At 47.1% G+C, this 27,303-nt stretch overlaps 2 protein-coding genes across 2 annotated transcripts in view; one reads left to right on the top strand and one right to left on the bottom strand.

Annotated features, from left to right (window-relative positions):
- Bmp6 (bone morphogenetic protein 6) overlaps positions 1 to 21,921 on the top strand; it is a 144,807-nt gene extending 122,886 nt beyond the window's left edge. Inside the window, exons 3-7 of the mRNA XM_041632711.1 lie at positions 9,377 to 9,525; positions 10,300 to 10,497; positions 18,990 to 19,066; positions 20,433 to 20,543; positions 20,636 to 21,921. Of these exons, the coding sequence (XP_041488645.1) occupies positions 9,377 to 9,525; positions 10,300 to 10,497; positions 18,990 to 19,066; positions 20,433 to 20,543; positions 20,636 to 20,785 (685 nt within the window). The 3' untranslated portion in view covers positions 20,786 to 21,921. The remainder of the gene's footprint in view (positions 1 to 9,376; positions 9,526 to 10,299; positions 10,498 to 18,989; positions 19,067 to 20,432; positions 20,544 to 20,635) is intronic.
- Positions 21,908 to 27,303, bottom strand: part of Txndc5 (thioredoxin domain containing 5) — a 27,823-nt gene continuing 22,427 nt past the window's right edge. Inside the window, exons 8-10 of the mRNA XM_041632712.1 lie at positions 25,450 to 25,532; positions 24,187 to 24,316; positions 21,908 to 23,354 (exon numbers count right to left, since the gene is read on the bottom strand). Coding sequence (XP_041488646.1) covers positions 23,232 to 23,354; positions 24,187 to 24,316; positions 25,450 to 25,532 — 336 coding nt within the window. The 3' untranslated portion in view covers positions 21,908 to 23,231. The remainder of the gene's footprint in view (positions 23,355 to 24,186; positions 24,317 to 25,449; positions 25,533 to 27,303) is intronic.

Raw genomic sequence — 27,303 nt, 5'->3', positions numbered from 1 at the left:
TCTGCAGTTCTTATTCAGTCAATTTTTCATTCCTGGAAGTCCAAGAGATTCTTGTGAGTGCCAGTCAGAAATTCTGAGAAAGAATTTCCTTTCCCAGGTGTGGCTAGCCGGTCCATGCATGGGTTAGTCACCTCACCTCTGCTGGTTCTGGCCTTCCACATTCTCCCTGTCTCACAATCGTATTGTTTGGCAGGGATGGCTTATTCTCTTTGGGTATGATCCCCTTTCTTTACCATGTTCTGTCAAACTGGTTTCTTCGGAAGACATTTAAAGTAAGAATTAATGAACTTAAAATACATTTTTTTTCCTGGTAAAAATAGCATTAAGATGTGTGTATGGGGGGGGAGGTAGGGGAGAGGGAGAATGCATACATGTGTGCTAATGTGAGTATGTGGATGGAGAGGGTTGAGTAGAGGCCAGAGAAGGGTGTCAGGTGTCCTTCTCTTTCTCTACCTTATTCCTTTGAGGCAGGGTCTCTCCCAGAACCCAGAGCTCACAATTTCTGGCAAAGCTAACATCAGGCAAGCTCCAGTTATCCCATCTTTATCCTACAAAAGATCTGGGGTTGCAGAGATATGTGTGACCATGCTCAGCGTGTTACATGAGTACTGGGGTTCTCATGGACCTAACTCTGGTCCCCATGGTTTCACAGCAAACCATGGAGTCATCTCTTCAATTCTGGCATTGAATGTTTACATGCTATTGTAAACGGTAGTGTAATATGATGTAGTGTATGTGGTTTGTGCTCCCATGTAGAACTGCAATTGATTTTTGTGTATTGATCTTGTATCCAGAAACTTGGAGTTTTCTGTTGATGCTAATCATTTCTTTGTTTATACTTTTGAAATGTCTGAGTATAACCCTATCAGCTGTAAATACCTATGTTATTTCTTTCTTTAAAATTCTTTTTTTTTTTTGCTGCTGCCTTTTTTTAAATTTTGCTGGCTAGGAAGTCTAATGCAATTCTGGCATCTACTTATTCACTAACCTTGGTGGGGGGCGAGTGAGATTTGCTATCATACTATTAAGAATGATTGTTATGAATATTTCTATAGATGTTCAAACTAAGTAGACTAAGGAAATTATCCTCTAAACTTCCTAAAAGTAGTTGTTTGTTTTAATGTTCCGAATTGATGTAACATTTTGTGTATGTGTATACACACACACACACACACACACACATATATATGTATATATATTCTGATTTGATAGGAGTATGTGTTTTTTTCTCCTTTATAGTGTGCATACATTAAGTGGTTTTCAAATATTAAGGCAGTTTCAGACCCTGGAATAAGTTCAATTGGTGATTTGTTGCTGTTACACAGCTTGGATTCAGAAACTGCATCTTGATCTAGTATCTGGATCACCTCTGGGTCTATTGCCATCATCTTTTTAGTCCCTTGATTGGTTTTTTCCATTTGATTTTATTTCCTGACATGCCTGACAACTTTTTTGTTTATTCAATTTTGTGTATAATCTAATAAAAACAGTTATAGACACTGTTGCTTTCTTCTTGCAGACTGAATTCAACATTCTTCTGCAAGTCCAAGGCAGTGCAAGCCAATCATTTTGCCCTTTTGTCCCAGAGGAAGCTGGGCTTTGGGTTCCCCAGGACTCATCTGTTTCTGGTTCCCCTCCTCTTGCAGTTTAGCTCCCTGGGGGTTTCAGCTGAGACTAGGATCCTTCCCAGAGGCCCTCATCCTTGGTGGGCTCGGAACTCTCTCTCTCTCTTTTTTTTTTAAACTCCCAGCATTGTGAAACTGCCAAAAATCCTCCTTTGCTCTGAAGCTTCCAAACAGCTTCTCTCTATTGTTTTCTCAGCTTCCCATCCCATGTATACACAGCCTCATATTTGGCAAATATCTCAAATGAAAATATTGGTGTTCATGGCAGCCAGCACTTGAGGAAGAAAACTGAATCCAAACCTTTGAGATCACGTTGACATGTTCACTTCTAGAAGGCTGTTTCCTTAGCGACCTTCCTCCTTCATGTCCTCTCTCCCTTCAACCCATCATCATCTTCATCATTATTAACATTTGAACTCTCATTTTTATCTTTAGCTGGTGATAGCATGCCAACCTCCTGCTTTCTGCTTTGGTTCATTAATTGTAGGAATTCACAAGTGCTCTGAAATGAAAAAGGCAGCAAACACCTTGCCTTGCCACCCTGCCCCACTTGGGGCTCTTGAATGTGACCCCACGTGTGGTGCCCGGCTTCCTTCTCTCTGATGATTTCAAACAGGCTTGAGTTTTTGCCCATGTCTTCCTTTTTTTTGGGTGGTGGGGTTAGCTTGACACATCAAAACCAAAAGTCTACATTTTCTTAGGAGACCAACATCTTAATAGCATTTTAGTTCAAAAGTCTCTAAACGGATCCCCCACAGATATTGATACGTGTGTTATGAACCAAACGTAGATCTACAAGAAGACTGGAGTCCAGGAACTGGCCCAGATCTGGGATCCAGGACAAGCATCTCTTTAGTACAGCTCTACTCGTGAGCAGACGGTGCTGTTACGAAATGCTCTTGGGTTTTCAGCGAAGACAGAACTCAACCTTTTCAGATACCAGAGACAGTTTCTTTTCTGAAAAGAAGGGCAACCTTGGGAGAATCAGGATGGGAAGTTGCTTTTGCTGTTTGGAGAGAGAAAAAGCATTTATCACGGTGCCCAGCCACACCATGTTCCCTTTCCTACCTAGCTTTCACAACTGAGTGTGGGCCTCAGGCAGGCAATAACCCTTTCAATATTTGTTCTTTTCCCCCTGGAAGGGGGGCAATAAAAGGGGGGGGGACCTACAGCTTGGGTGATGAAACCAGCTAGCTTCTCCGGTTAAGTATGTGCCCCTTCTACTCAGAATGCTCTCTACCTGAGGAAATACAAAACCAAAGCTCAAGCTCGAGAATGTCCCCAGCCCCCGCCCCCCAGATCCTATGAGCTGTTTGTAAAACACAGTGTAGATTTAAAATTATAAAAATACCGCGTATACTCAGATGAATGCAGAGGTGTTTCCTGCTGAAGAGCAGTCAGGGTGTGTGCGGTCAGAGAGAGCAGCAGTCTTTGGGAACTGCCTACATACTTGGTCAGCTTGAATGAGGTAGGAAAATGGGCTTAGGTTTCTGTGCACTGCGCCTTATATATTATTCATTACTAGGAGCTGATTGCTTTTGATTGCATGCATCTCCATACATGGGGAGAGGCAGACTGCATTAGTGGTTAGGATTATTTTATGAAACTTCTCCCCCTCCACCAAATTAACCGTATTTTAACTGTTTTGTTACCCTACATGGGACAAAGATAGAGAAATGTAGGATCAGAGAATTAAAATAGGTAAGATTAAGATGTATTCTTCCTCTGAAGGTATAAGGATTCTGCATTCTCTTTGTGTTTGCCACTAAGGCAGGCTGGAACAGACTCTAGACCATGGAATCAATGGTTTGTTTAAGTAGCTGTAGAAGGCATGTTGAGAAGCCCTGGATATACACCACTCCCTTCCCACCTCCTCTATCTTCTCAAATACTGAAACTTTAGGCATGATCGCTCTGTGAGTCTTCTTAGCAGTCTAACTTGATAGCCAGTCCATAATACAACTGAGCTTATGGCCCAGCTTCCATCTGATGTGCACTGTTTCTGAAAGGAGAAAGAGTAGGTGGCCTCCAAACTTAGGTCTAGGAGCAGGCAAAGGGAGAAGTGAATACGGAATGAACAGGGGCTATGCTCTGGGCCTTGCCTCGTGGAGTGTTCTCCAAGTCCAGTAGTGTCTGCATCGCTCTCAAGCCTGTCAAATGTACGCCTGCTTGAGACCCACCTGGGCCTACTGAGCCTGAAGCTCTGCAGTCTGATGCAGTCTTCTCTGGAGATGACAGAGAAGATGGGGAAGACCAGGTGCTATTGGCTGTGTGACCATGGTGACCAAGCTACTTCAACTTTTGCCAAATCTGTGCTGTGCTGGTCATGTGTCTATATTAGGGTGTTGGTGAGGAGCTAACATATTGAAGAGTTCTTGGGACAGTCACAAGGGCAACACCGTTAGTATTTTCTGTGTTTCTGTTCTGATGGCAAAGCACTTTGTACCGGATGAAGATGAAAGGATCTCTGTTGGCATTTCAGCATCTTCTCAGAATATGGTTGTCACCAAGGTGAAAGCTTAGCACAACCAAGTGCTACAAACTCAACTGAAATGATCAATTCATGTATTTATTCAGCATTGCCTCTCAAACCCATGTGTATGCCTGCATGCATGTATGTTGTGTGTGTATATGTGTGTGTGTGTGTAGCAGTGCATCCTGGTTTGTAACACTTTATCTTCAAATTTATAGTTCCCTTTCTGTCTTTCTTGTTGCAAAAATTTAAATACGTACCTTACATTAAGAAAAGCTCAAGTGTCAAATGTTCTTCAATTGTTTTTTTTCTTTAATCTGCTCAAAAACTAGAATCTCCTTGTTAGAATGAGTTTACCAGTGTTGGAATTTTGTTTGTGTCTTCACTTTCCACTAAATCCAGACCCGTACATGGCAAAGACATGTGTTATGAATCTGCTTATTTTAAATAAATAAGTTCTACTTTATCAAGAACATTTTTTCCCTAATAAAATGAGTTTTGGCAAACACAGCTGTTTCTGACCGGGCACCGTGACCTTGGGTACAGTCAGGAGGATGGCTATTCGGGCACCTCCTGCCCATCTCTGGACTAAATGAAGCAAAGGCCCACGGTGTTTTACCCAGGGGAATATTACCAACCTGGAGGACACCTTGGGAGCTGAGTCAGAGGAGGAACCCTGTGGGGACAGTTGTGTCTACCAGCCAGAACCTTCCAGGTTTGTGAGTAGAATGCCAGCTGGTTGATTTTAATTCCAATGCTGATTTTAATTTGTAGATCTCTTCAGTTAGATTTGCCGATTGGTAAAAATGTTTCCAGGTTGATTATAGCCTGTGGAAATTCACGTCCTAGAGACACAGAGAAGAGTGACATTGCTCTATCCTTGGGCATGGATGCCTTGATTATCAAACAAAATGGAATCTGAGTGGTGATTACGAGCACGGTTGCCAAAAGGTGCCTTAAAGATTTCTTTAGTTTTGGGATTTTCTTTTCCCTTGCCATTGTTATGTGAGTTGAGTCTGCTATGCCAGCAAGAGTCCAAATAACCACTTGGGGTGACTGTGGTCAGATGGGGAGTCTCCATTTGGGGGTGCAGAGTATCTTAGCTGAGGCTATCTCATTTTAGCTCTGCCAGAATGTGATTAAGAGGAATCAGATGCATCCTGTTCGGTTTGAGGGACTTTTTTTCCCCCCCAGGGCTAAGGTGGGAACCCTTACACGAGCTGGGCAAGTCCTCTGACACTGAGCTAGAGCCCCCAGTCTACCCGAGGAAGGCCACACTTTACTGAGGAGTCAGTACACTGAGAAGGCCACAAGACAACGAAGAAGATGAATAGATGGGGGCCAGACAGTTCCTAGATGCTTTGAGATTGTGCCTTCGAGTTGAATTCCCGGGTAAATAGGTGCTTCTTGCTCCACTTTGTTTCAGTGTAACGAATTACCCAAGACTGATATTGTGCAAAGAACAGGAGACTTCTTAGTTCACAGCCCTGGAGGAAGGGCAGTCCCCGATTAGGGAGCCACGGCTGCTGAGGACCGTCTCTTATGTCATCGCCAGGACAGAACTTAGAAAGGAAAGAGTGGAGAGAGATGAGCGGGATTGACCTCTCTCAGAAACCTTCCCTGGTGACAAGGATACCGTCCGTTCGTGAGGGAAGAGCCCTTGTGACTTAATCAGACCCCAGAGACCCACATCAGTACTGCTGCACTGGAGAAGAAGTCACAACCCATGACTTTGGGGGGGGGGCACCTTCAGCTCTTAGTAGATGTGAGTGGTGACTTCGCGCTGAACACACTGTTCTCTTGAATGGGAGGAACAGGGCAAAGTCAGGATGGTCTTGGGGGTGCCACCACAGCTAGCTATACTGGGAACTTGCCAGCATGCTCCTCTCAGGCACCGTGACCCTGGTGTGTGAGGCCAGCTCATGATTCTAACCCCGTAGCTGCCCTGTTTCTATATGTAGCCAACTCTGATCTTTAAATGCACTTTTTTTTATTTTTTATTTTTTTGATTCCCTACTTTTTCTGAGTCCTTGTTCGGTATTTTCAGCCTGTGGACTTTTCTAGACTTTGCTTTTTATAGATGGGAATGGAGGCCATAAAGCATGATCCCCTGGTGCACAAGCCAAGAACTATTGCAAGGAATTCCTTCTAGTGGAATATTCCAGACGAGCTTCTTAACAAGGACACTTGCATATGTGGCCATCTCTGTCAGTGAGCTGTGGCCAGATCCTGCAGACATACCCTCCAAATCAATGGGTTTCATGTCAAGGTTACCTGAACTCTTCTCATGAAAGCTTCCACCTCTTCTGTGGGGAGGTAGGAGGTGCGATGTGGGCATCTGTGTGGAGGTCAGAGGGCAACCTAGGGCTTTACTGGGGTGCAGGCATCTGTATGGGGATCAGAGGGAAATCTAGGGCTTTGCTGGGGTGTGGGCATCTTCTGGGGGGTCAGAGGGGCAACCTCAGGCATCAGTTCTTGCAATCTACTTTGTGACAGTGTGTCTTGCTCGCTGCTGCTTATATTAGGGTGGCTGATACCTGTGAATTGAAGGCCAGACTGGTCTACATAGTGAGATACAGGCCAGCCAGAGCTATATAGTGTGTGAAGCCCTGCCACACACACACACATGCATACACACACACACACACACACACACACACACCTCTAGTACAGTGTCCCGTGGAAGCACAGTATCCTGTGTGTATATGTATATTTTATTCCAGTTAGTCCTGTTACCTTAAGTCTGTGTGTTATTTCTTTTTATGGTGTAATGTTCAGCACGAGCTGGTGTGCCACACACTTGGCCTCTAACTGATGGTGGCATTTTGGGAAGTGGTAGGCCTAGCCAGAGGCTAGCTTGGGGTGTATTCCAGAGGGTATGTTGTCCTTGTTTCTACTCCTCCCTCCCTTCCTACCTCCCTCCCTTCCTTTCCTCCGTCATATTTCCCTCCCTCCATGCCTTCATACTTCCCTTCTTCACCCTCTGTCTCAGAGAGACAGCCTCCAAGTTAAAGAGCTCTCTTCTTTAGCATGTTTCTGTGGTCAGGCTGTTCTGCCCAGTGTCCACTGATGACCATAAACCATTGTCTTAGAATTTCTACTGCTGTGATGAAACCCCACAACCGAAGCAAGTTGGGGAGGAAAGGGTTTATTTGGCTTCCACTTCCATATCACTGTTCCTCATTGAAGGAAGTCAGGACAGGAACTCAAACAGGAACCTGGAAGCAGGAGCTGATGCAGAGGCCATGGAGGGGTGCTGCTTACTGGCTTGCTTCCCAATGCTTTCTCAGTCTGCTTTCTTACAGAACCCAGGACCACCAGCCACAATGGGCTGGACTACTCACAGATCACTAATAGGAAGAAGCCTACAGGCTTGCCTACAGCCCGACCTTGTGGAGGTATTTTCTTAGTCGAGGCTCCCTTCTCTCGGATGACTCCAGCTTGTGTCAGGTTCCACATTGTAATAATAATCTTTCTCACCAACTGTTTTCCCATTGTCTCAAATTTTACTTGCTCCCAGATCCATGTTTCCACTTTCCTCTTTTCTTTATTCTCTTCTCTTTTTTCTCTGTTCTCTATCTCCATTTTAGACAGCGATTTTCAGTGCTGGGATCACAGGTGTGCACCTTCGTGTTCCGCTCGCGAACCCCACCCTTCAGAAAGAAAACCATAAGTCCATCCCAGTTCTGTTTGCCAGCCTTGCCCGCCAGTCTGGCCATATCCACAGTGCTCTTGTCTGCATCCTTATCTCGCTTCCTTAGATATTGTTGTCGCGTAGCTGGAGCTCTGCACCCAACAACTGACCCTCGCCAGGGACTCAGTATGCAGGCGCACACTCCACCTCCTACCTTCAACTTCTCTCTGGATCTCAGTTCTGGGGAATGCTGGCCAAAGTCTGCCCCTAACATGACTACTACAGCCTCCGCTTTCTTGGGGACTGGGGCTGGCTTTCCCGCAGAGCTGTTCCTACTGTCTGTGTTATTCCTGGATGAGGGTCACCTCTGACCTTGCAGCGTGGGTCTTCTGTCTCTCTGCATCCCCACTTCAAAGCGTTGGACTCGCAGTCCCCTCTTGCTGTTTTCCCTGAACGCCCCTCATCTCCCTGCCCCCGTGGGGGGGGGGCATCTGTCCACAGGGAGGGTGACCCATCCATGGCGAGGGGGAGAACATTAAAGAGGACAGACTTGCCTGTGCCCCTGCAGACTATTAAGCAGCTGAGTAAACTCCCTGTCGCTCTACCTACAGTTTCCATGTGGGAACGATGACAATAGCTCTCCCTTCTAGCTCCAAGCTGCCTTGGAAGGGAGAAGCCTATTTCCCATCTAAGAAATCTAAGATTCTGAACTCAGGTGCTGCACTGGCCTCAAAAAATGCCGATGGTTGAGAAGTGAACTTTATTCATTTATCACAGGATGTCTTGGGAAATAATCTCAAAAGATAATCTGTCGTTATGAAAAACTTTTTGAATCGGCGCTGAGCTAAATGCTCATGCTTGTTTGCTTTCATGATCCTGACCATAACCTCGTGTCTGAGACTCAGTTTCCCAGCTGAGAAGGAAGATATCGGTACTCGGGCAGTGATGATTATTGTAACAGCTAAGTAAAGCAAGCTAGAAGAGAATACTCTGTAATCATACATGATTAGAATTTGATGCTTATTTTAAAGCAGTGAAGGCTGAGCATCCTTTGTGTAAATTGCATGGGACTAGAAGGGCTTCTGGTAACTGGGGATAATTTTTATATATATAATGAAATATTTTGGGAATGGTTGCTAAGTCGAAATGCAAAATTTGTTTTGACTCACATATATCTAATACACTTAGCTTGATATTTGCAGAGATTTGATGCGAGATTTAATCTTTATATAATTTTTATATATTGTTTGGATCCTGATTTAATCTACTCTTATGCCTATTCTTCCCCACCTCCTACTTTTTAGAGTTCACTAGCCATAATTAAGCTCTTAAATAGCATCATAAATAAAACAATGCCATAATAAAAGGAAACTAAATCTTCAGACAAGTGAAATAACATTTGCGATTTACCCTAATTCCCAGAAAGATTTGGTCTTGGTGAATTTAAAGAGGCCCTGATAGGTCATGTCTCCGGTCTTTCCTAACTAAGTTGTATCTGTGTTCTATATGGTGTCATTTAGGGCGGAGCCGTGGCTGGTCACATAAATGGACATGATCTGACTTCAGCCTCCTTTAATGACAAGACGCAGTAGGAATGCGCCACAGGACAGCAGGTGACGCGCTGTGCCGTTTGACTGTCTTTCAGGGACTCTGACCTATTTTTGTTGGACACCCGTGCGGTGTGGGCCTCAGAAGAAGGCTGGCTGGAATTTGACATCACAGCAACTAGCAATCTGTGGGTGGTGACTCCACAGCACAACATGGGACTCCAGCTGAGTGTGGTGACTCAGGATGGTGAGTTGTGACTTGCATGCTGCCAGCATCTGCCCGCAGCCGTTTTCCCTCGTTTCCTCCGGAGCAGCTGTGGTGGAACCATTGTTTGGAGCCCAGCCCTTGGCGCCGGCATAACCTGCTTTTCTCTTTCCTCACCCCACCATATCAAAAGCAAGACCTTTTTTCTAGCAAGGACTTAGAGGCAGGCTCAGGTCCTGTCCTCTACTGTCCCCCTTCCCCGTGTCTCCCCACCACCCCAGCTACAGAAAACAATGAGAAGGATAGCCAGGTTGAGTCAGGTGGGAGAATTCCCAGAAGAACAGCTCAGGGAGAGAGCACTTGTCTAGCATGTATGAGTCCCTGGGTTTTACCCAGCACCAAAAGATAGAACTGGAAGGAATGAGAGGGGGAAGGAGAGCCTAGAAAGTAATTAGAATCTTGACTGTCCCGTGAGGAAACTTCCCCTCCTGACTGGCTCCCTGCTTCAGTTGCTCATCTCCCTCACATTGGTGGGGAGAAATATAGCCAGAAAGGAAGTATGAATACTGACAAATAAAAGGACCAGAAGTGAGAGCACGCACTCCATTGGTTGATTCTGTACTCTGGGAGGCCGTTTTGAGTCTTCCATCTAAACGGAGCCGGCTAGGGTGGGAGACTGTGTAGGGCCTTGCCCACGTTTCCCACTCTTTACTGCTTTACTAGCCCACGGAAGCCTAGGAAGAGCCGCCTCATTGTGTAGCTTTGAGACGAAGGTTCTGTGGAGTAAAGAGGGGTGGGCTTTGGTTTGCATTGAAGGACTCCACGTCAACCCCCGCGCGGCGGGCCTGGTGGGCAGAGACGGCCCTTACGACAAGCAGCCCTTCATGGTGGCCTTCTTCAAGGTGAGCGAGGTCCACGTGCGCACCACCCGGTCAGTCTCCGGTCGGCGTCGGCAGCAGAGTCGCAACCGTTCCACCCAGTCACAGGACATGTCCCGGGGCTCCAGTGCTTCAGGTGAGTGTGGACAGAGGCTCGGTGCCCATTAGGACAAAAGTACCTGTGGTCCCAGGTGTTGGATGGCTTCTGCTCAGCAAATACAGTGGCAACGGTGGTAATGTCCCCGCCACAGATACCTGTATGGGATCCTAGGCCCCACAGCACAGAGCGCTATTACCCGAAGACTGGAGTTGCAGGCACCCACATTGCCTCTTGGTTCCGATGAGCATCTTTCTGTTGGATGGGATGTCTGTAACTCTTTTTATTCCCTTCCCACAAAAATCATGGGAATACCCCAATTACTTTAATTTTTGGATTTGTTTTATTGAATTCATAAATGTGTTGCCTGTATGTGTGTGTCACATGTGTGTCTGGTGCCCATGAAGGACAGGTGATGTGCCAGGTCTCCTGGAACTAGTTAGAGATGGTTGTGAGCCACCGTGTGCATGCTGGGAACCAAACCCAGGTCTTCTGCTTGAGGCCAGAGAGGTTTCAGATGTTTCTTTCCTTCAGATTTGGGGACACTTGCATTATATACATAATGAGATTTCTTAAGGGATAAGACCTCTGTCTGATGACAAAGTTCATTTATATCACCTATTCACCTTATGTACATATAACTTATGTTAGTTTTATACAGCATCTTTAGTGCGCTTTGGTTTGAGTATCACCCATCAGCCTGTGCTTTGCAGACTTGGAGTGCTCAATTTCCATGAAGAAGTGTTATCCATTCATGTTCTATAGGGCTGGAGAGATGGCTTAGAGGTTAGAGCACTGACTGCTTAGTTGACCAGGGTTCAATTCCCAGCACCCACATGCCAGCACACAACTGTCTGTAACTTCAGTTCCAGGGGACCTGACACTCATAACAAAATACCAGTGCACACAAAACAAAACAAAATCAACGACAAAAACCAACACCCCAAACCATTCATGCTCTGTCGACGTCACCAGAACTCTTGGCTGGAGCAATAGTCCTCTCAGAGCCTCTGACATGGATTTTATTGGCTCACTTGACTGGGAAATTCAGGGTTTCTTGTTTCGGTTTGGTTGTATTGTTGGAAACTGATGGTTCTAGAAAGTTCTATTTCTTGTTGGTGGAATCCTCAGAAAGATGTCAGTGTATGGTAAGGTTTCTCAGAGTCCCATGGTGACCTTGGTAACCTCATCTTCAGATCAAGAGTTCTCTCCCTTGCTGGGTTCAGCAGGAAGGCAGGCCTTGGTGCTCATTGGGCTGGCTTGTACCATGTGCCCCACCCTGATCACCTTGCTGCCTGGGAAGAACTCTGATTGGCCAAGCCTGCATCAGGTACTCAGTTCTATTCTGGACCAGCAAATCCAAAGGGCAAGAGAGAGGAAACGGTCCCCAGTGTTTGAGGGTTAATTCCAACTCTCAGAAGTCTTCTCTAGCACTGGGAGGAGGGGGAAATGGAAGCTCCTAGAAGCAAGTGCATAGCAGTTAAGTGGTACTGAATTTGAACCCCAACATTGGTCACACTAGAGCAAGGGCTCCTGAGTCTTGGATTCCCTGGGTTATTGAACTGCCCAGAAAACAAGTGTGACATTGAGTCTCGGCAGTGAGACTTTCTGTCAGAATTTTCTCTTTCTTGCAACCTTGTGGCTTTGGAGAAACCTGCCCAGTGGGCCTGCGCTTCAGTTCAGCCCTCTGTCAGTGAGGGTGCGGGATACCTCACAGCTTCAGGGTTTGGTGAAAGGCAGTCTCACGGCACATAATCACCTTCAAAGATGACTTACAGCCACTTGTACGAAGTAGGTGCTTAGAGCGCATGCTGGGATCCCAAGGAAGTAAAACACTTCTAGAAGCTCTGTTTATTTTCGCGGCAGCTCGCGGAAGAATGAATGCAGCTTCTCAAAGCACCCCACCTTTCCTTGGGAGGAAGTGCCCCCTAGATTTTAGGCAGTGATGTGCTAAGCCTTCTTTTAAGCCAGCGATTTGGAGGTGACCCTTTAGTAGCCACCACCCAGCTTGCCGTGACATTTTGCCTCTCCTCGTCAAGGTGTGTCTTGGGAGCACTGCACAGTGTGGGTGTTCCTGTCTTTCTTTACCACTAGAAGCAGTCAGGGTTGAGGCTTTCAAAGAAAGGAGAAATAAAAAGGAATGCCCGCTTTGCTTTATTCCCCTGGGAGGCAGACTGCTGAGTTGAATTAATGGTCTACATTCTTCTCCGGGGCCTGATTATGAAGTCAGCCAGTGCTAGGGTTCATCTGGGAACTGTGGCCAGTTTGGTTACTAGGACCTCAGACTGTGGAGGCGACCCTTGCAGTGCTGATTGCTTTTGAAAATGATAATTTCCCATGATTGACTCAACACTCACCCTGCCCGCCTCACACACAGGCCAGTTGCTTTTAATTAGGAAAATGTGTTGTCTCTGATTCGGGCTTCAGCAAAGTCATCCCGTTCCTTTTCCCCAAGTCCCTTTCAACTTTTTCTTTCAAGCTGATGAGTTAAAATTAATTATGGGTATTAATTAGTGGCCTAATTTGCAATACGGTCCAAGGGTTCCTGTTGCCCCTCTGCCTCCCTACTCCACTTTCCAACCCAGTCCTCCTAGATTGCTGTGTTCCTTCAGTAGTTCAGGGCAAAAGGGCCCATGCCAAGTCCCTCTGTTCTCACATATTTAAAACCCCCAAGAAAGCGCAGAGATGATGGGGCCTGTCATCTCTGTCTTCTCTGAACCTTCAGGGAACTGAGAATGGACTCGAATTCAGCCCCTCAGAGCTCTGCTTTATGCTCTTGGATCTTTTTTTCTATTAATGGAAGTGGGTGTGCAGAGGGAGAGATTTCTACCTAAGAACAGATTTCTAGGGCTGGAGATGCAGTTCAGCGGGCAGAGTACCTGCCTAGCACAAAGCCCTGGGTTTGACCCCTATACTGTGTTAACTGGGTGTGGCAGTGCATGCCCATACTCCTAGCACTTGGGAGGTGGAGACAGGAGGATCAGAAGTTCAATGTCATCCTTGCCTACAGAGCACCAGAGGCAAAAATTCTCGGATATGGTATAAAACTGTCTCAAAGTAAATACATTAAAACCCTAAAGCCAGGACGGACGGTGGTGGCACACGCCTTTAACCCAGCACTCAGGAGGCAGAGGCAGGCGGATCTCTGTGTTTTCGAGACCAGCCTGGTCTACAAGAGCTAGTTCCAGGACAGGCTCCAAAGCCACAGAAAAGCCCTGTTTTGAAAAACCAAAAAAAAAAAAAAAAAAAAAACCAAACAAACAAAAAAAAACCCTAAAGCCAATTAACGAACTAACTCAACAGCAACAAACCACAGGGGAAACCAAGGAAGAAAAGAAGGAAGATTTTCAGAAATCTGGCCTGTGCTTGGAGAATGGGCATAATGTCTTTCTAGGCTTCCCTTCCAGGCTGTTGAAGGGCCAGAGGTTTGCGGGACAAACTAGTTTGTCTTCAAGAAAAGAGGCCATCTATAGTGTGACTCCACCCACTCGCCCCCCCCCCCCCCCCCCCGGCCCCAATGCCTCATTGAAGGGAGAGATTCCTATTCTTCGGCTGCCCACTTCTTCCATGGTACACTCCCAGGGCACTGACCCTTCTTCCCAAAGAGGCCCTGTCTAGAAGAAGCCCGCCAGGGACATCTCGCACCTGAGTAAAGATGCCAGCCTCGTTCATCAAACCACCTGCCATCAGGCTGAAACGTGACAAGTAGCTGTTTTTGCAACCGAGCGGTGGATTCCTGAGACAGCTAGGTCTGCCCACCACAAGGAAGGGGCCAAGAGCCTGCCCGCCCCAGCCTGCTCTTCCCATTTGTACTTGACTTCATGCTGGACCCTGCAGACATGTGCACCGGACAGTGGGTCAGAGGGAAGTCTCCCTGCATGGTGCCCACGTGCCTACGCTTCCCTACAGCTGTCCTCTCCACAGGAATGGTGGACGTTGGCTGAGCTGCACTGTTCTCATGGGCTTGCATGGCCTCGGGACGTGTCTTTATTGTTTTTACACCTGTTTGACGGTGCTGGGCCAAGTTGCTCTGTGTAGCCCAGGAGGGATCCTTATGAATCTGGCGATTGTTTCCTAGCCCCAGGTCTTGCCAGTCTGGTGTGCTCTGAGCCGCGCCCTGGGTCCTTGCACTGCGGTCCGAAGTCTCTGCCGGCTGCCAATCTCTCCTCTTCTGTAATATTTCTCTTGGCCTCTGCTGTTCTGCCTTGTGGGGGACTGCGGTGCCACTTGCTCGGTCCATTGCGAGGTCAATGCATGAAAGGCCTGGAAGGATGATGTCCTTTGGCAATTCTTGGTTCTGCGGCAGCTACTTCTTCAGAGCCCTCCGTGACACATCTGGGGAGGAGAGGAACATTGATGTCATTTCAAGTCGTCTGATGCTGTGACTTTGAACTGGTCTTTGTTTTATCAGATGATCACTGGAATTTTACTGTCGCTTTTTTCTTTTTGCAAGGGAGGGGGTTTTTCCTTTGGTGGCTCTGGGCTTGGAAACCGGGACCTTGTGCATGTTGGGTGACTGCTTTGCCACTGAGCTATATAGTTCAGTCTTTGCTATCACTGCTTTCAGATAATGGGAGATTTTGTTGATGCTGCTTCTGCCTATGACATAGCAAGTCCTCGGAACTGAGCATCCAGGCACGGTTCTGTCATTGCTCTATTGCTACCTGGGACTAAATCCAAAATCTGAAACACTTGTGGTCTGGTCCTGAGCATTTTGATTCTCCACCTTAATAAAGCAGAATAGGCAGGCATAAGATGCCCAGTAAGTTATAGTGATGACCAGCCATGAGACGGTTCAGGGAGTCAGGAGACACCTCAGTCCAGGAAGTGACAGACTGAAAGGAAGTCGCAGCCAGTTCATGAACTCTTGGTGCTTAAGGGAATCGTGCCTGTTTTAAGGCATGCAGCCGAGAGGAGATTGGTGTCATATACCGAGGAACTGGCATGTGTGCAGCCTTGAAATCTTTGAACTGCACTGGACTGGGGCCTTCCTGTGGCTCTCATACTGATGTACCAGTATAAACCACAAGGAGCTGGCACCTCCTGCACCCCCCTCAATGGCACGTTGTTCCACGGGTGGAGTTAGTGGGAGCCAGAGACATTCCGCTGGATAAGATGGGGCGTAGAAGCCCAGAGATAAGACAAGGACAGCTAAGCCCCTGAAAAGAGGTGTCATTGTAGGAGCTACTGTTTTGCTTTTGTCCTTGTCATTTGAGGAGAAGGGGAGGATAGAAGTGGGTATGTCCTCTTTGAAAGGAGGAGGAGAAAGAGGAAGAAAAAAAGGAGGGAGGGAGGGAGAGAGAGAAAGAGAGAGAAAAGAAAGAAAGGGAAGAAACTGGGAAGTCAGGCCATCATGGTTGGCAGCATCTGCCTTTAACTCGCTGGCCCTGCCCTCCTGTCTTGGAGCCGAGAACTATATGGGGTGGCTGAGGGCCAGGCTTTGCTTGCCATGTTAAGCTTCTAGCAGCCAGCCCTTCTTGGTGTGTCTTGAGGCTGGTACCAAGTGTTCATGTCAGCATGTCCCTGGGTTGCCTGGCATCCTGGAGGCCAAAGACAGACGTGGGCTCTGTTTGGAGCAAAGGCGTCCCTGCCTCTGATCCTCCCCAGACAGCACCTGTGGCTCCTGTGTGCTCAGACCTGCCCTGTACAGTGTGTCACTTGTTCCTGATGGTTCTGACCTGGAGTCTGGACGGAGCACTAGTGGCCTTTAGGTGGCCCTGCTGGTGACTCCTCAGATTGGTGCATCGGCTGCCCGTGAGTCAGACACTGTGTCCATGGGCCCTATCATTGGCCTTGGGGCTAGAGAAGTCTGTGTTTTCATTGTTTTGTTTTTGCCTCTAACACTGTACCTTCGCCTTCCTCTGCCCCCACTTGGACAAACCTGCGGTCTCTTCTTTTCTCCCATTTAAGTGGGTATGCTCTTATGAAATTTTAGCTGCATACTCTTTGTTATTTTTTTAAACCTGGTCTTCCTCAGACCCATCTTCTAAACAGATATCAATGGTGGTATGTGTAAGAGGATTTTTTTTTTTTTTTTGCTGCCTGTCAATCTATAAAAACAAAACACACCAAAAATTGGGTCAGCATCATTCCACGTGGAAGCCAGGGCAGCGAACCCTGAGCTACAGAAATAAGCATTCCAAAGGTCAGTGACCTTCACAAATATTTATACACTCTTTGCCAGCGCTCACCATGGAACTATAAGGAAACACAAGCTTGGCCTGAGAATATCTGTAGGAAAGGAAACAGGAGGATTGAATTCCTGCTTTTCCTCTCTCTGGCCCCAGTCCTTAATAACAAAAACGTCAATGTCTGGCTCTAAAAGAAATAGCTTCTCCTTCCAGAAAGTTCTCTGTGCTGAGCACTGAGGGAGTCAGTCCAGGCGTGCTCGCAGACAGCTGGGACAGCTGGGAAGTGGACAGAGTTCTTGGGTTACAAGATGTTAGGCCTGCTGCAGAGCGGAAGCTAGGAATCCAGGGGTGAAGGAGTTGTCCCTGTGTTCGCACCCCAGTTCTCACACACTGACCAACCGGGTGACCTTTAGTTTACTTCTAATATGAGCCAGCGCATTAAAATAAGGTCCCCAGAAGGAATGCCATTCCCTATCAGATACTAACTATCCTGAGGTCTCCACGCCACCCGTGTTTGTGTCTGGTTTTCCTATAGGTCGAGGCACTTCTGTGCCCACTCCTTCATATTTAATTGTTTTCTCCAGAAGGCTGTCTTTATGGTTACCATTTTGTTATAAACTCAGGAATAGCCAAATCAGAGATCTAGAATAAGGTGGAGTGGGACCTGGGGTCCTGGAGTTTCTGTCCCCTCTCCAGGTGCACGGCTCTCTCATAGCCTCGGAATATACACTCATCTGGGAATGTCGCCGCACCTCATGGTCCAGGATTTCTATGTGGTGGCTCAGTCCATTTTTGTGTTGCTATAACCAAGTATCTGAGACTGGGTCCTTTATGAGAAAAAGCTTATTTTAACTCATGGTTTGGAAGCTGAAAGGTTTGGCCAGGTACGTGTGATAAAGACCTCATGAAGTGTCACAAGATAGATCCAATGTGAAGCTATCTCCTAAGGACAGAAAATGATACATACAGAAGACAGTAAACACAGGGTAGGAGGCGGAGGTTTCTGTTCTGCCCGTCCGGCAATAAACACACAAAAACTATATTATTTGCAGTACTGTTTGGCTAATAGCTTAAGCATATTGCTAGCTAACTCTTACATCTTAAATTAACCCATTTCTATTACTTCATATTTTACCATGAGGCTCATGCCATTTCTATTATTTTATATTTTACCATGAGGCTTATGACTTACCAGCAAGGTTCCAGCTAGCAGCTTATGTCTTTCTCCTCTAGTGGCTCCGTAGCTTCTCACTGACTCCACCTTCTTTCTCTCAGCATTCAGTTTAGTTTTCTCGTCTAGCTCTGCGCTATCACAGGCCAAAGCAGCAGCTTTATTCATTAACCAATAAAAGCAACATATATATAGAAGGACTTCCCACATCAGTGGGGTGTCCTTGTTTTATAGGAATCTACTGTCAAGGTAACTGATCCAGTCACTAGAAAGGCGTGTAGCACCTTGTGAGGTGGTGCCTCATGACACCATTACCTCCTGTGAGGCCCACTTTTGTTCTACCCTCATACCTTATCCTAAGGACCAAGTTTCCGGCATACAAACCTTTGAACAACATACTATGTATGAACCATAGAATATGGGATTTTGTTGTGCACAGTCAAATCATTGGCCACATGATTATACTCAATCTCCATAGGTGAGGCAGGCTCAGAACTCTAACCTTATTATGTGCTAAGGTTTTCTGGTGAGCAGCACCCATCTTGAAGTTTTCTAGGGGCCTACAATAAAAGATATAGGTGTGGGTGTGTGGTGGGGGTCTTGTTAACAAAGACACTCCTCTCAGCAAATTCCAAGGGCTTTCTATGCCCTCTGCTAGGAAATAGAGACAAAAAATAGATTATATATATATAATATTAGACAGGGCATCACTTTGTAGCCCTGGCTGAACCAGAACTCATTTTGAAGCCAGGCTTTGAACTCATGGTGAGTGCTCCTGCCTCAAATTTCCCAGGTTCCTAAATACTGGGATTACAAGTGTGTACTACCATGCCTAATCATGCACACTTATTATTATTCTGCACCTGATCTCTGAAGGAAATTTATTTAGAAATCTCCACTTTTTATATGGCCAGTGATTCTAAGACTAATCTAAAAGATTTTGAGGAAGTTTGGAGGAAGGACAAGCCAGAACTAGATAAATTAAGGCCATTCCAGATGAGTACCGAAGTCAGGGATCATACAGTTGACCAGGACAGTTGCAAAAGTACAAGGACCGAGGACCTTGGAATATTCAGAAGACTGAACCCATGCACCCAGCTGGCAGGAAAGAGAGAGATCTGAGGTCCCAAGGAAAGTGAGGAGCTCCTGGCATGTATGAGAGGAAAGCCCTTATGTATGTTTTTAAGTGAAGGAATTAATGAGTACCTCTTTTTTATCACCTCCAACAGACTACAACAGCAGTGAATTAAAAACAGCCTGCAAAAAGCACGAGCTTTACGTGAGCTTCCAGGACCTGGGATGGCAGGTGAGTCTACGTGAGCTTCCAGGACCTGGGATGGCAGGTGAGTCCTCAGAATAAGGATGGGCCTCCATGGGTACCTTGTTCATACCTCACCCATGGCTGCTGCCGTCAGTTTCCGGGAGGAGCTGATTCGGGAATCCCAGGAGCTCTCAAATACTCAGGCTGCTGAAGTAAGGCAGGAAAACCTTGTGCCCCTTTATGGTTTTCTCTCTTTCCTTATTCTTTCAAAGCCTGAGGGGCATTTGGACATTTAAGCAACTTTTACTTAGAAACAGGATTACAAAAAAAAAAAAATCTGATTAATAATTTCCCCAGTAGCTCTAAACTTGCTCACCCAGTGGGAGATGTTTGGCTTATACCAAGTCCAGCTAAGTGTGCTGAGAAATGGGAGATAGGAGTTCTCTATGTAGGTGGCGTTACTTTGACAGGGCTGTAATGGGATCCTGAGGATGACCCTTTGGGTCTAAGGAGACATGACAGATCCTGACCTACAATGTTTCAACTGACCATTTTCCAGCTATATGACGATGTAGGAGCAGTGTGTTCTCTAGATACAGTGCCCTGAGTTTTGAGGTTGGGTCTTTCTGGGCTGGAGTCTCCTCATCGTTGGACATGACAGGTGGCAGCAGCTCTCAGTCAGCTCCACAATGCACTGTGCCTAAGATAGGATGCTTGCCATTTTAGGTGTATAATGGGCATTTCCAGCTGGTGTTTTATTGAAATGTAACCCCCATCCTAAGTCAAGGAGCACTTAGTAAACAGTCTTTTTGTCCAACCGCCCCATCTAAAATAACCAACTCAGAGGCTTATATTAATTAAAAATGCTTGGCTGATAACTCAGGCTTGTTACTACCTCTTACATTTAAATTAACCTATTTCTATTAATCTATGTATTGCCATGTATCTCATGGCTTTACCCATCCTCAAGCATGCCTTGCTTCTTAGGCCACTGGCTGGCTTCTCTCTCGACTCCACCCTCCTTCCCATCATTCTCAGTTTGGCTTTCCTGCCTAACTTCCTATCCAGGTACCAGCTTGTCAGCTTTTTATTGGCCAATGAGAGCAATACATATTCATAGTGTAGAAAAAGATTCCTCCACGGCAGCATATTTGTCCATCAGGTCAGCCCAGACCTAACAGGTTTGCCACAGCTAAGTCACATGAGCCCATGGAAAGACCGAGGCTCTAGGGTCAGACCAACCACGTTCATACCTTAGCATCACTTGAATGTGAACTTGGGCAGTCCCCAAACTTCTCTGCCTGTCCCCACACTGTGTGCCATGACCAGTGTCTTCTCTTGGAGGTCATTGAGAGTGCAGATGATGTAGGGGTACCTGGTGATCTTTCACTTCCTTTTGTTTCATCTCAAGGACTGGATCATTGCACCCAAAGGCTATGCTGCCAACTACTGTGATGGAGAGTGTTCCTTCCCACTCAATGCGCACATGAATGCCACCAACCATGCCATTGTACAGACCTTGGTGAGTGCCCTGGCTTTGGCAGTAAGCAGGCTCAAGCCCAGACCAGGTCGTCATTTCTAACAGTGCCCGCTCCCATTTCTATTTTGGAACAGGTTCACCTTATGAATCCTGAGTATGTGCCCAAGCCATGCTGTGCACCGACTAAGCTCAATGCCATCTCGGTTCTTTACTTTGACGATAACTCCAACGTCATCTTGAAAAAATACAGGAATATGGTCGTGAGAGCTTGCGGATGCCATTAAGGCGAAGCCCGTTGCTAGTGACTCTGCCTTGGACTCCTGCCTAAATCTGCCTTAACACACACAAAGAAGCACAGCGAAGTGGGGCGATGGCACTGGAAGCATCTCCTGCTGGTGCCTTTGCCCAAGGGGTATCTCATGCAGACCTTGCTAACGACGTCCCCAGGTCATACCTGAGCAGTTGCTGTCTGTAGGAAGTTGTAGTGCTTTCAGTACAGGCCTGGTAACTGCAGACCACCGCCCCCAGTCCCTCCCAGACTAGTTTTAGCATTTAGATCTAGCTGTTTGCAGTATAAGTAAAGAATAACCTCGAAGGAATATGAAATACACCTGACGGAAAGAGCAGCTGGTTCAGTAGCACTGGGAGATTCTGCAGGTAACAGAATGCAGGGGGAAGGGGAGCTCTATCAGATTCCATTCCCAGCAAGGCCAGCTCACCCTACACCTGCATTCTGACCACCAGCATGCTCTGGGTCACCAGCATGCTCTGGGGAGGTGCCTTTTGTTTGCTGTTGTGGTCACATGGTTTTTGTTGTTATTGGTGGTGGTGTGAAAATGTACTAATTTCAGTCGAAACAAACTGAAGCACTTGTGCACCCCCTTCTTCCCTAAAGTCTTTACTAGAACCCAAAGTAGAAGGGCCATACTGTGTGATAGGGTGTGAAGCATCTGCAGCAGCCTTCCTCTAAGTCATGGACCAGCAGAAAGTGACTGCAGCTCTCAGCGGGCTCGACAAGCACACAGGAACACCGGCTCCACACACCAGCTCTCCAACTGCTCTTTGCCTTTTCCCTACGGTAACACCCACAGCTCAGGACTGGTCTGCAGCAGAGACCCAGAGGAAGGGCCTTGCCTCTAAGAATGGGTTTGTCGAGGTGAGCATGGTATTTGTGAACCAAAACCACAGTTTCCTCTTGTAGAAAGTAAGAATGAGAATAAATCTTAGGATATTTTTTAGATGTCTTTTTCACAATCATGTACTGGGAAGCAATTTCGTACTAAACTGATTAAATAATACATTTATAATCTGTAACTGTACTTACAGCTTTTTTTTGTAAATAGAAACTATAATTTATTGTCTATTTTATATCCATTTTGCTGTAACATTTAAGCAAAGACCAGACCTTTTCTTTAAAAAAAAATTTATTTAGAAAGTATAAACCAATTGTACCACTTGAGTTTTCTTTTAATACAAGACTCATGATGCAAAGCTGAGGCCACGGTGAGCTGGGCCTCAAGGACAGCTGTGAACCACACATGATTACTAAGAAATGTCTGGAAGGGGCCGGCAGGGTGCCGTTGCTGATCAGGAAGTAGATGTGGTCTTGTTTCTAGTCCCCTTACAATTCATTCTGTGCTAGGTGCTGAGTTCACCTGCTCATGGAAGGTGGGTGCAGGGTCTGGGCACAAAGTGCTCCTGAGGACAAGCAACTCAATGCCAAAGACAGAGGCTTGGCACAAGCCTAGCTGCAGCTTTGTACAGGTGAGAGCGGCAATGTCTGCCATCCAGGACGACAAGAATCAGAAGGAGCTAGTGCGATATCCAGCCTTGGGCAGTCTTTGGTCTGGAGGTCAGATGGATCCTCCTGCTCATACAGTACAAAGTCAGCCTCCGTGAAGGTGGACATCAGAGAGCAAGCTGCTGAGAGGAGTGCTTGGGAAGAGGATCAGAGCTGTAGCTAGGAAGGCCAGACTGAAGCTGCAGCATCTCCCTGGGCCTGAAGAGCCCATCGGGTGCTTTTGCCCCAGGAGGCAAATAGAATGGTGGGGACCACCGTGTGGCCCCTCCCACACCCTCACTTCCTGCAGAAGACAGCTACACCTTCCACCTATGCCAAGCAGACAAGAGGATCCTTTGAACCTACATCAGAACTGCCATCACATGGCTGCCGTGGCTTACCTCTCTCAATGAGAGAAGTACTGACAGCCAGGAGCCCAACCTTAGCTATGAAGGTATTTCTAAAATTCTGTGGATTTTTTTGTTTTAAAATCTCCACAAACTATAATATGGTGGTCCATAAAGTCAATTATGACCTTCAGATCAGAGGGACATCAACGTGCCACCGGCCACCTTTCCAGAATTCAGGCAGTTCAAAAACCTGCTTTTGGATGATGCATATCTGCCACATCCCTCAGGAGCCAACAGGGGTCAGCAATTTGGTTTTCCTTAACTATATTTTCGTTGCAAGGGAAGCCAATTTAATTTTGTCAAGAGAAGGTTACAGGACGGATTGCCACTGAAAACATTTGCCCGGGGACCATGAGCTATGATCAGAGAAATGCAACCAAGATCTGTAGTGTGTGGTGGCTGAAGCAGCACACATGGGGACGCTACACAGGCTTAGTACACGCAGCTTTCTGATTAACCCCATAGGAACGCGGGTGTCCGTCTGCTGTCACTCCTCTGCACAAGGTCAGGAAGCCAGGGTGCACGACTTCCCAGGGGTTTCTAGAGTTCATCCTTTGCCTGGCGCAGGACAAAGCTGTGTAAGGAATCAAGGTCTCTACCTCCGTTGTGCTCACCCACTTTCTCACCTCCTCGGAAAAGCAGCAGTGTGGGGTAGCCTCGTACCTTTAAAAGAGAGGGAAAGTACTTTAAATCACACAAACTGTTCCTTGAAAACTGGGTGGCAGGAAAGTGACACCCACATATGTATGAGGACTTGAATTTGGATCTCCAGCACACATATAAAACTCAGGTTCTGGGGTACCCATCTGTAATTCCGGTGTTGGAACTGACTGAGTCCAAGAGTTGAGACTGGCCAGCCTAGCCAATCAGGTCTAGGTTTAGTGAGAGATCCTATCTCAAAAATAAGATGGACAGTGACTAAGAAAGACATCGGACACCAGCTCTCGGGAGTTCACACATATGAGCAGAGGTAAGGCTGGGAGAGTCTGTGACTATTATCAGTAGTACAGGATGATTGGGGTATGTATGAGGCCAGTTCCATGCCCATCACCACACAAGAACGAATATAAACACCCCATAGCATCCATCGTGTGATGAGCACAGAAGAAACTCATCAGGTAAACAGACTGGTCCTCCAGTCATGGCCTTTTCCAAGGGTGGTTTAGGTTTATAGATTTCTTTAGCTCCATCCTTCAGGATGTTTGTTTATAACTGAACGCTAAGCCCCCGGGTGGCTAGGGCAGGGCACCAGGCGGGTGCTGGGCAGGCGGGGTCATGACGGCAGCAGCACACCTCTCTCAGCGCTTGGCACCTCAGTACTGCACACTCGACCCAGCAAGGCCCAGAGCTTTCTCTCTGGCAGAGAAGGCTGGCCTTTCAGAGTGTCCTTTATTTCTCAAATGGCACAACTCAAGATACAAGCCACTCTCTAGAGAGGCCTGGACAGAGTGAACTCATTCCGTGCTGCCAACTGACAGTCCCCAGAGGTACCCACCGAGTACTTGCTGCAGATATTCCGTTCAGCAGTGCAGTCTACTTTTGCGATGGTAACATCTGCCAAGCCAGGGAATTCCTTTTTAGAGAGCTCCTCCCAGGTAGGAGCCAGATTCTTACAGTGCCCACACCTAGAAGAGAACAGGGGCATCTATGCTGAGATCTGGGTCAAGGTCACTCTGTTTCTCCTGCATGACCGTCACAACAGCATCAGAATCCATATCATCACTTTCTCCCCCTGGGAACACTGGGGCCCTTCCTTTCCTAAAAAGGAATTGGAAGTTATGCCATACTTGGTAACCTCTGAGCCCGCTTCCACAGTATGGTGAGTAGAACAGGGTGGACAGTTTAGACTGGACTGCACTGGTGTAGATTCCTTGATACTTTAGCCCCTTCTAAGAGGCCACAGCAAAGTTAGGGCAAATCTTGCCTTTTGTGCTGATAGTCACTCTTTCTGTCCGTCCTCCCAAAGGAGGGTCTTCTTCCTTCACTAGCTGGATAGCCTGAGGGTTTGTCTAGATAAAGACTAACTCTAATGGCATCATGTGGGAGCATTTCTTTTTGGTTGTTTCTTTTCTGCAGCCCAAGCTGGCCATGAACTCAGAGTCCTCCAGCCTTTGCCTCCCTCATGCTAGGATTTCAGGCATGAATCACCATACCAAGCTGCCTTTCTATTCAAGGGCAAAAGCTGCCCAAGTCATGCGTCATAGCCTCATTAACCTTACGCCCCCGAGTACACGGAGTGGACAAGCAGATAAGAGTGACCTAGTGACCTTGCATCTAACACTCTTCCCCAGACTCTGGTTCTTCAAGTAATGGATGGTGCAATTTTATAGCTAAAGAAAAGAGGCCCAGGGCACCAAAGGACATGCGGAGTTCCAGCCATTCATGGAAGCTATCATCCTCCAATGCCGGGCTATCTAGGTCTCAGTTTGCTCTCCATCTACTCTTATTCTGGTCCCTGAGGATCACATGGCAGGAAGGTTCAGGTAACTAGGTCACGTACTGAATGGCTTTAAGAGAAAGCTGAGCTCTCCAGAACTTTTTATACGTCCATCCCAATTCACTTCCATTTCTGTTTGTGCCTAAGTAGATTGAGCTTTAAAGTAGATTAATGTTTTTCTCTATAAAATAACTGTTGCTAGCCAGGGTACAGTGGCGTCATTCCCTGCAAGATGGTCTGTGTAAATGACTCTTGCCCACGCAGCTGAGAAACACGCTGTGTGACAGGATGCACTAGCTCATATTGAAGATGGCCACTTACCACGGAGCATAGAACTTGATGAAGGTTATCCCCTGTGCAATGGTGTCTTCAAAGTTCTTTTCGGTGAGTGCCAGCACAGTGCCCTTCAAGGGAGGAAGGTCAATTTAAAGACACTGATAAAAGAGAACAGGGCAGAAAGATGGAATCTGGCCAGAGCCATCTGCAAGTTATATGCAGGGCAGACACACTATCACAGAGCTGCTGGGGACTGTAGGCAGTAGGCTGAGATAGCCCTCCAGGCCTCTATTCTACCCATAACCAGCCCAGGGGCTTCAAGGACAGGTCCTGTCCTCTAGGGCTCTGCAGTGAGGACCAGTCCATTCTAGGCTTAAGCCTATAGCTCCCAAGCCTGCAGCCCAAGACGCCTATGGATCTGCAGGAACTAACTGCTAATGCCATTTTTCTCGTCCTGCTTATCTTGAAGCATTTGTTTCTTCTAGCCATCAGGAACTGAGAACATGGATGGGATGCTGGTTATAATTACATAGGCTATGTATTGATATGCAGGCTGGGGAATGTCACACGGGCATTTTAAAGCATTTCTGTCTTACAGTTCTTCAGATCTCATCTGTATTTCTCTAATGTTCAGCAGCCCGGTGAGGGTGAGGGTCCCACTGTGGAGCACTGACTTAATAGCTCCGTGTACTGGTGGAGACTCCCAGGCTGAGTGGGCCACAGTAAGCAGCCATGCTCTCTGAGAGGCCAGACTGGTGATGGAAAACTTGGTTATAAACAGCCATGGTGTATAAAGACAGCCCTGTGGGGTGTAATTTCCCGCTAGAGATGACATCGTGACACACATGGTCTCTAACACTTATTTAGTGGTCACACTTCAGGCTACCCGTGACCAGTAAGAGCACAGCTAAGGAACGGGTCCCTAAGCTTAAGGGGGGGCCCTCTTGCTGCCCCACTAAGGGGTAGGGGCAACTGACACCACAGATTTTTCCAGTTTCCATGGCCTGGGTTTTCAAGCGCTGGCCCCAGTGAGTCTCCCTGTCTGCCACCACTGGGTAAATTGGAGTCACCTCCCTCCCTTGCTTCCTGCTCCCCAGGAACTATCCTCACTTGGGTGGGATCCTTAGCCTCCCTCCTCCTACCCCTACTTTGGGGTCTCGTGTTTCAGAGCCCAGAGCCAACAGATCTCCCTACCCCAGCAGCTGCAGCTCATCTTCCTGAAAAGGTGACTGCTCAAACTTGCTAGGGCTCCACCTCCAGCTCCTAAACCTCCCTGTCTTGGGCACCCCACTGCATTCCTGGAACTGGGTCCTCTCAGTGCCTGCCTGCGGCCCTGCTCTGAACACAAAGGCTGGCTTTCCTGACGGTAGCTGGCTCACAAGCGCCCCCCTCTGGCAACTGTTGAGCTGTAGGCTCTCTAGGCCGGCTCCCTGAACACAGGCTTGTCACAGCCACCTGCTCACATAATTCTCTCATCGTATCCTCCAGAGACCCACGCCCTGCACAGACTGGGAAACAGTTGGAAGGGTTTTTGTTTGTTTTCCCTGGCACCCCATGGCAGTACCTAGAATGTGTCTGAAACTTGATAAATGCAGAACTAAAAAACTAAAATCTAAAACCCAAGAACCTTTGGGGTTGGAGAAATGGCTCAGTGGTTAAGAGCTGCTCTTGCAGAGGACCCAAGTTTGGTTATCAGCACCCATACTAGGCAGCTCAGAGCGGCCTGTAGTTCCTGTCTAGAGGTCAGATGCCTCTGGCAGGCACCTGCATGTATAGACTCCCATCTACACACTGAATTAAAGTGATAAAAATAAATCTTAAAGCCCAGGAGCCTTGAATGAGTAAGGGCAGAGGCTGCCCAAACACACATGGAATAGTCTGTGATCCGCTGACCTAGCC

This window comes from Microtus oregoni, unplaced genomic scaffold, assembly GCF_018167655.1.
Source record: "Microtus oregoni isolate MIOR12 unplaced genomic scaffold, Mior012 000042F_ref0000377, whole genome shotgun sequence".
Lineage (NCBI taxonomy): Eukaryota > Metazoa > Chordata > Mammalia > Rodentia > Cricetidae > Microtus > Microtus oregoni.
The sequence above is the reverse complement of the archived record's forward strand: the minus strand, read 5'-3'. Positions and strand labels throughout refer to the sequence as shown.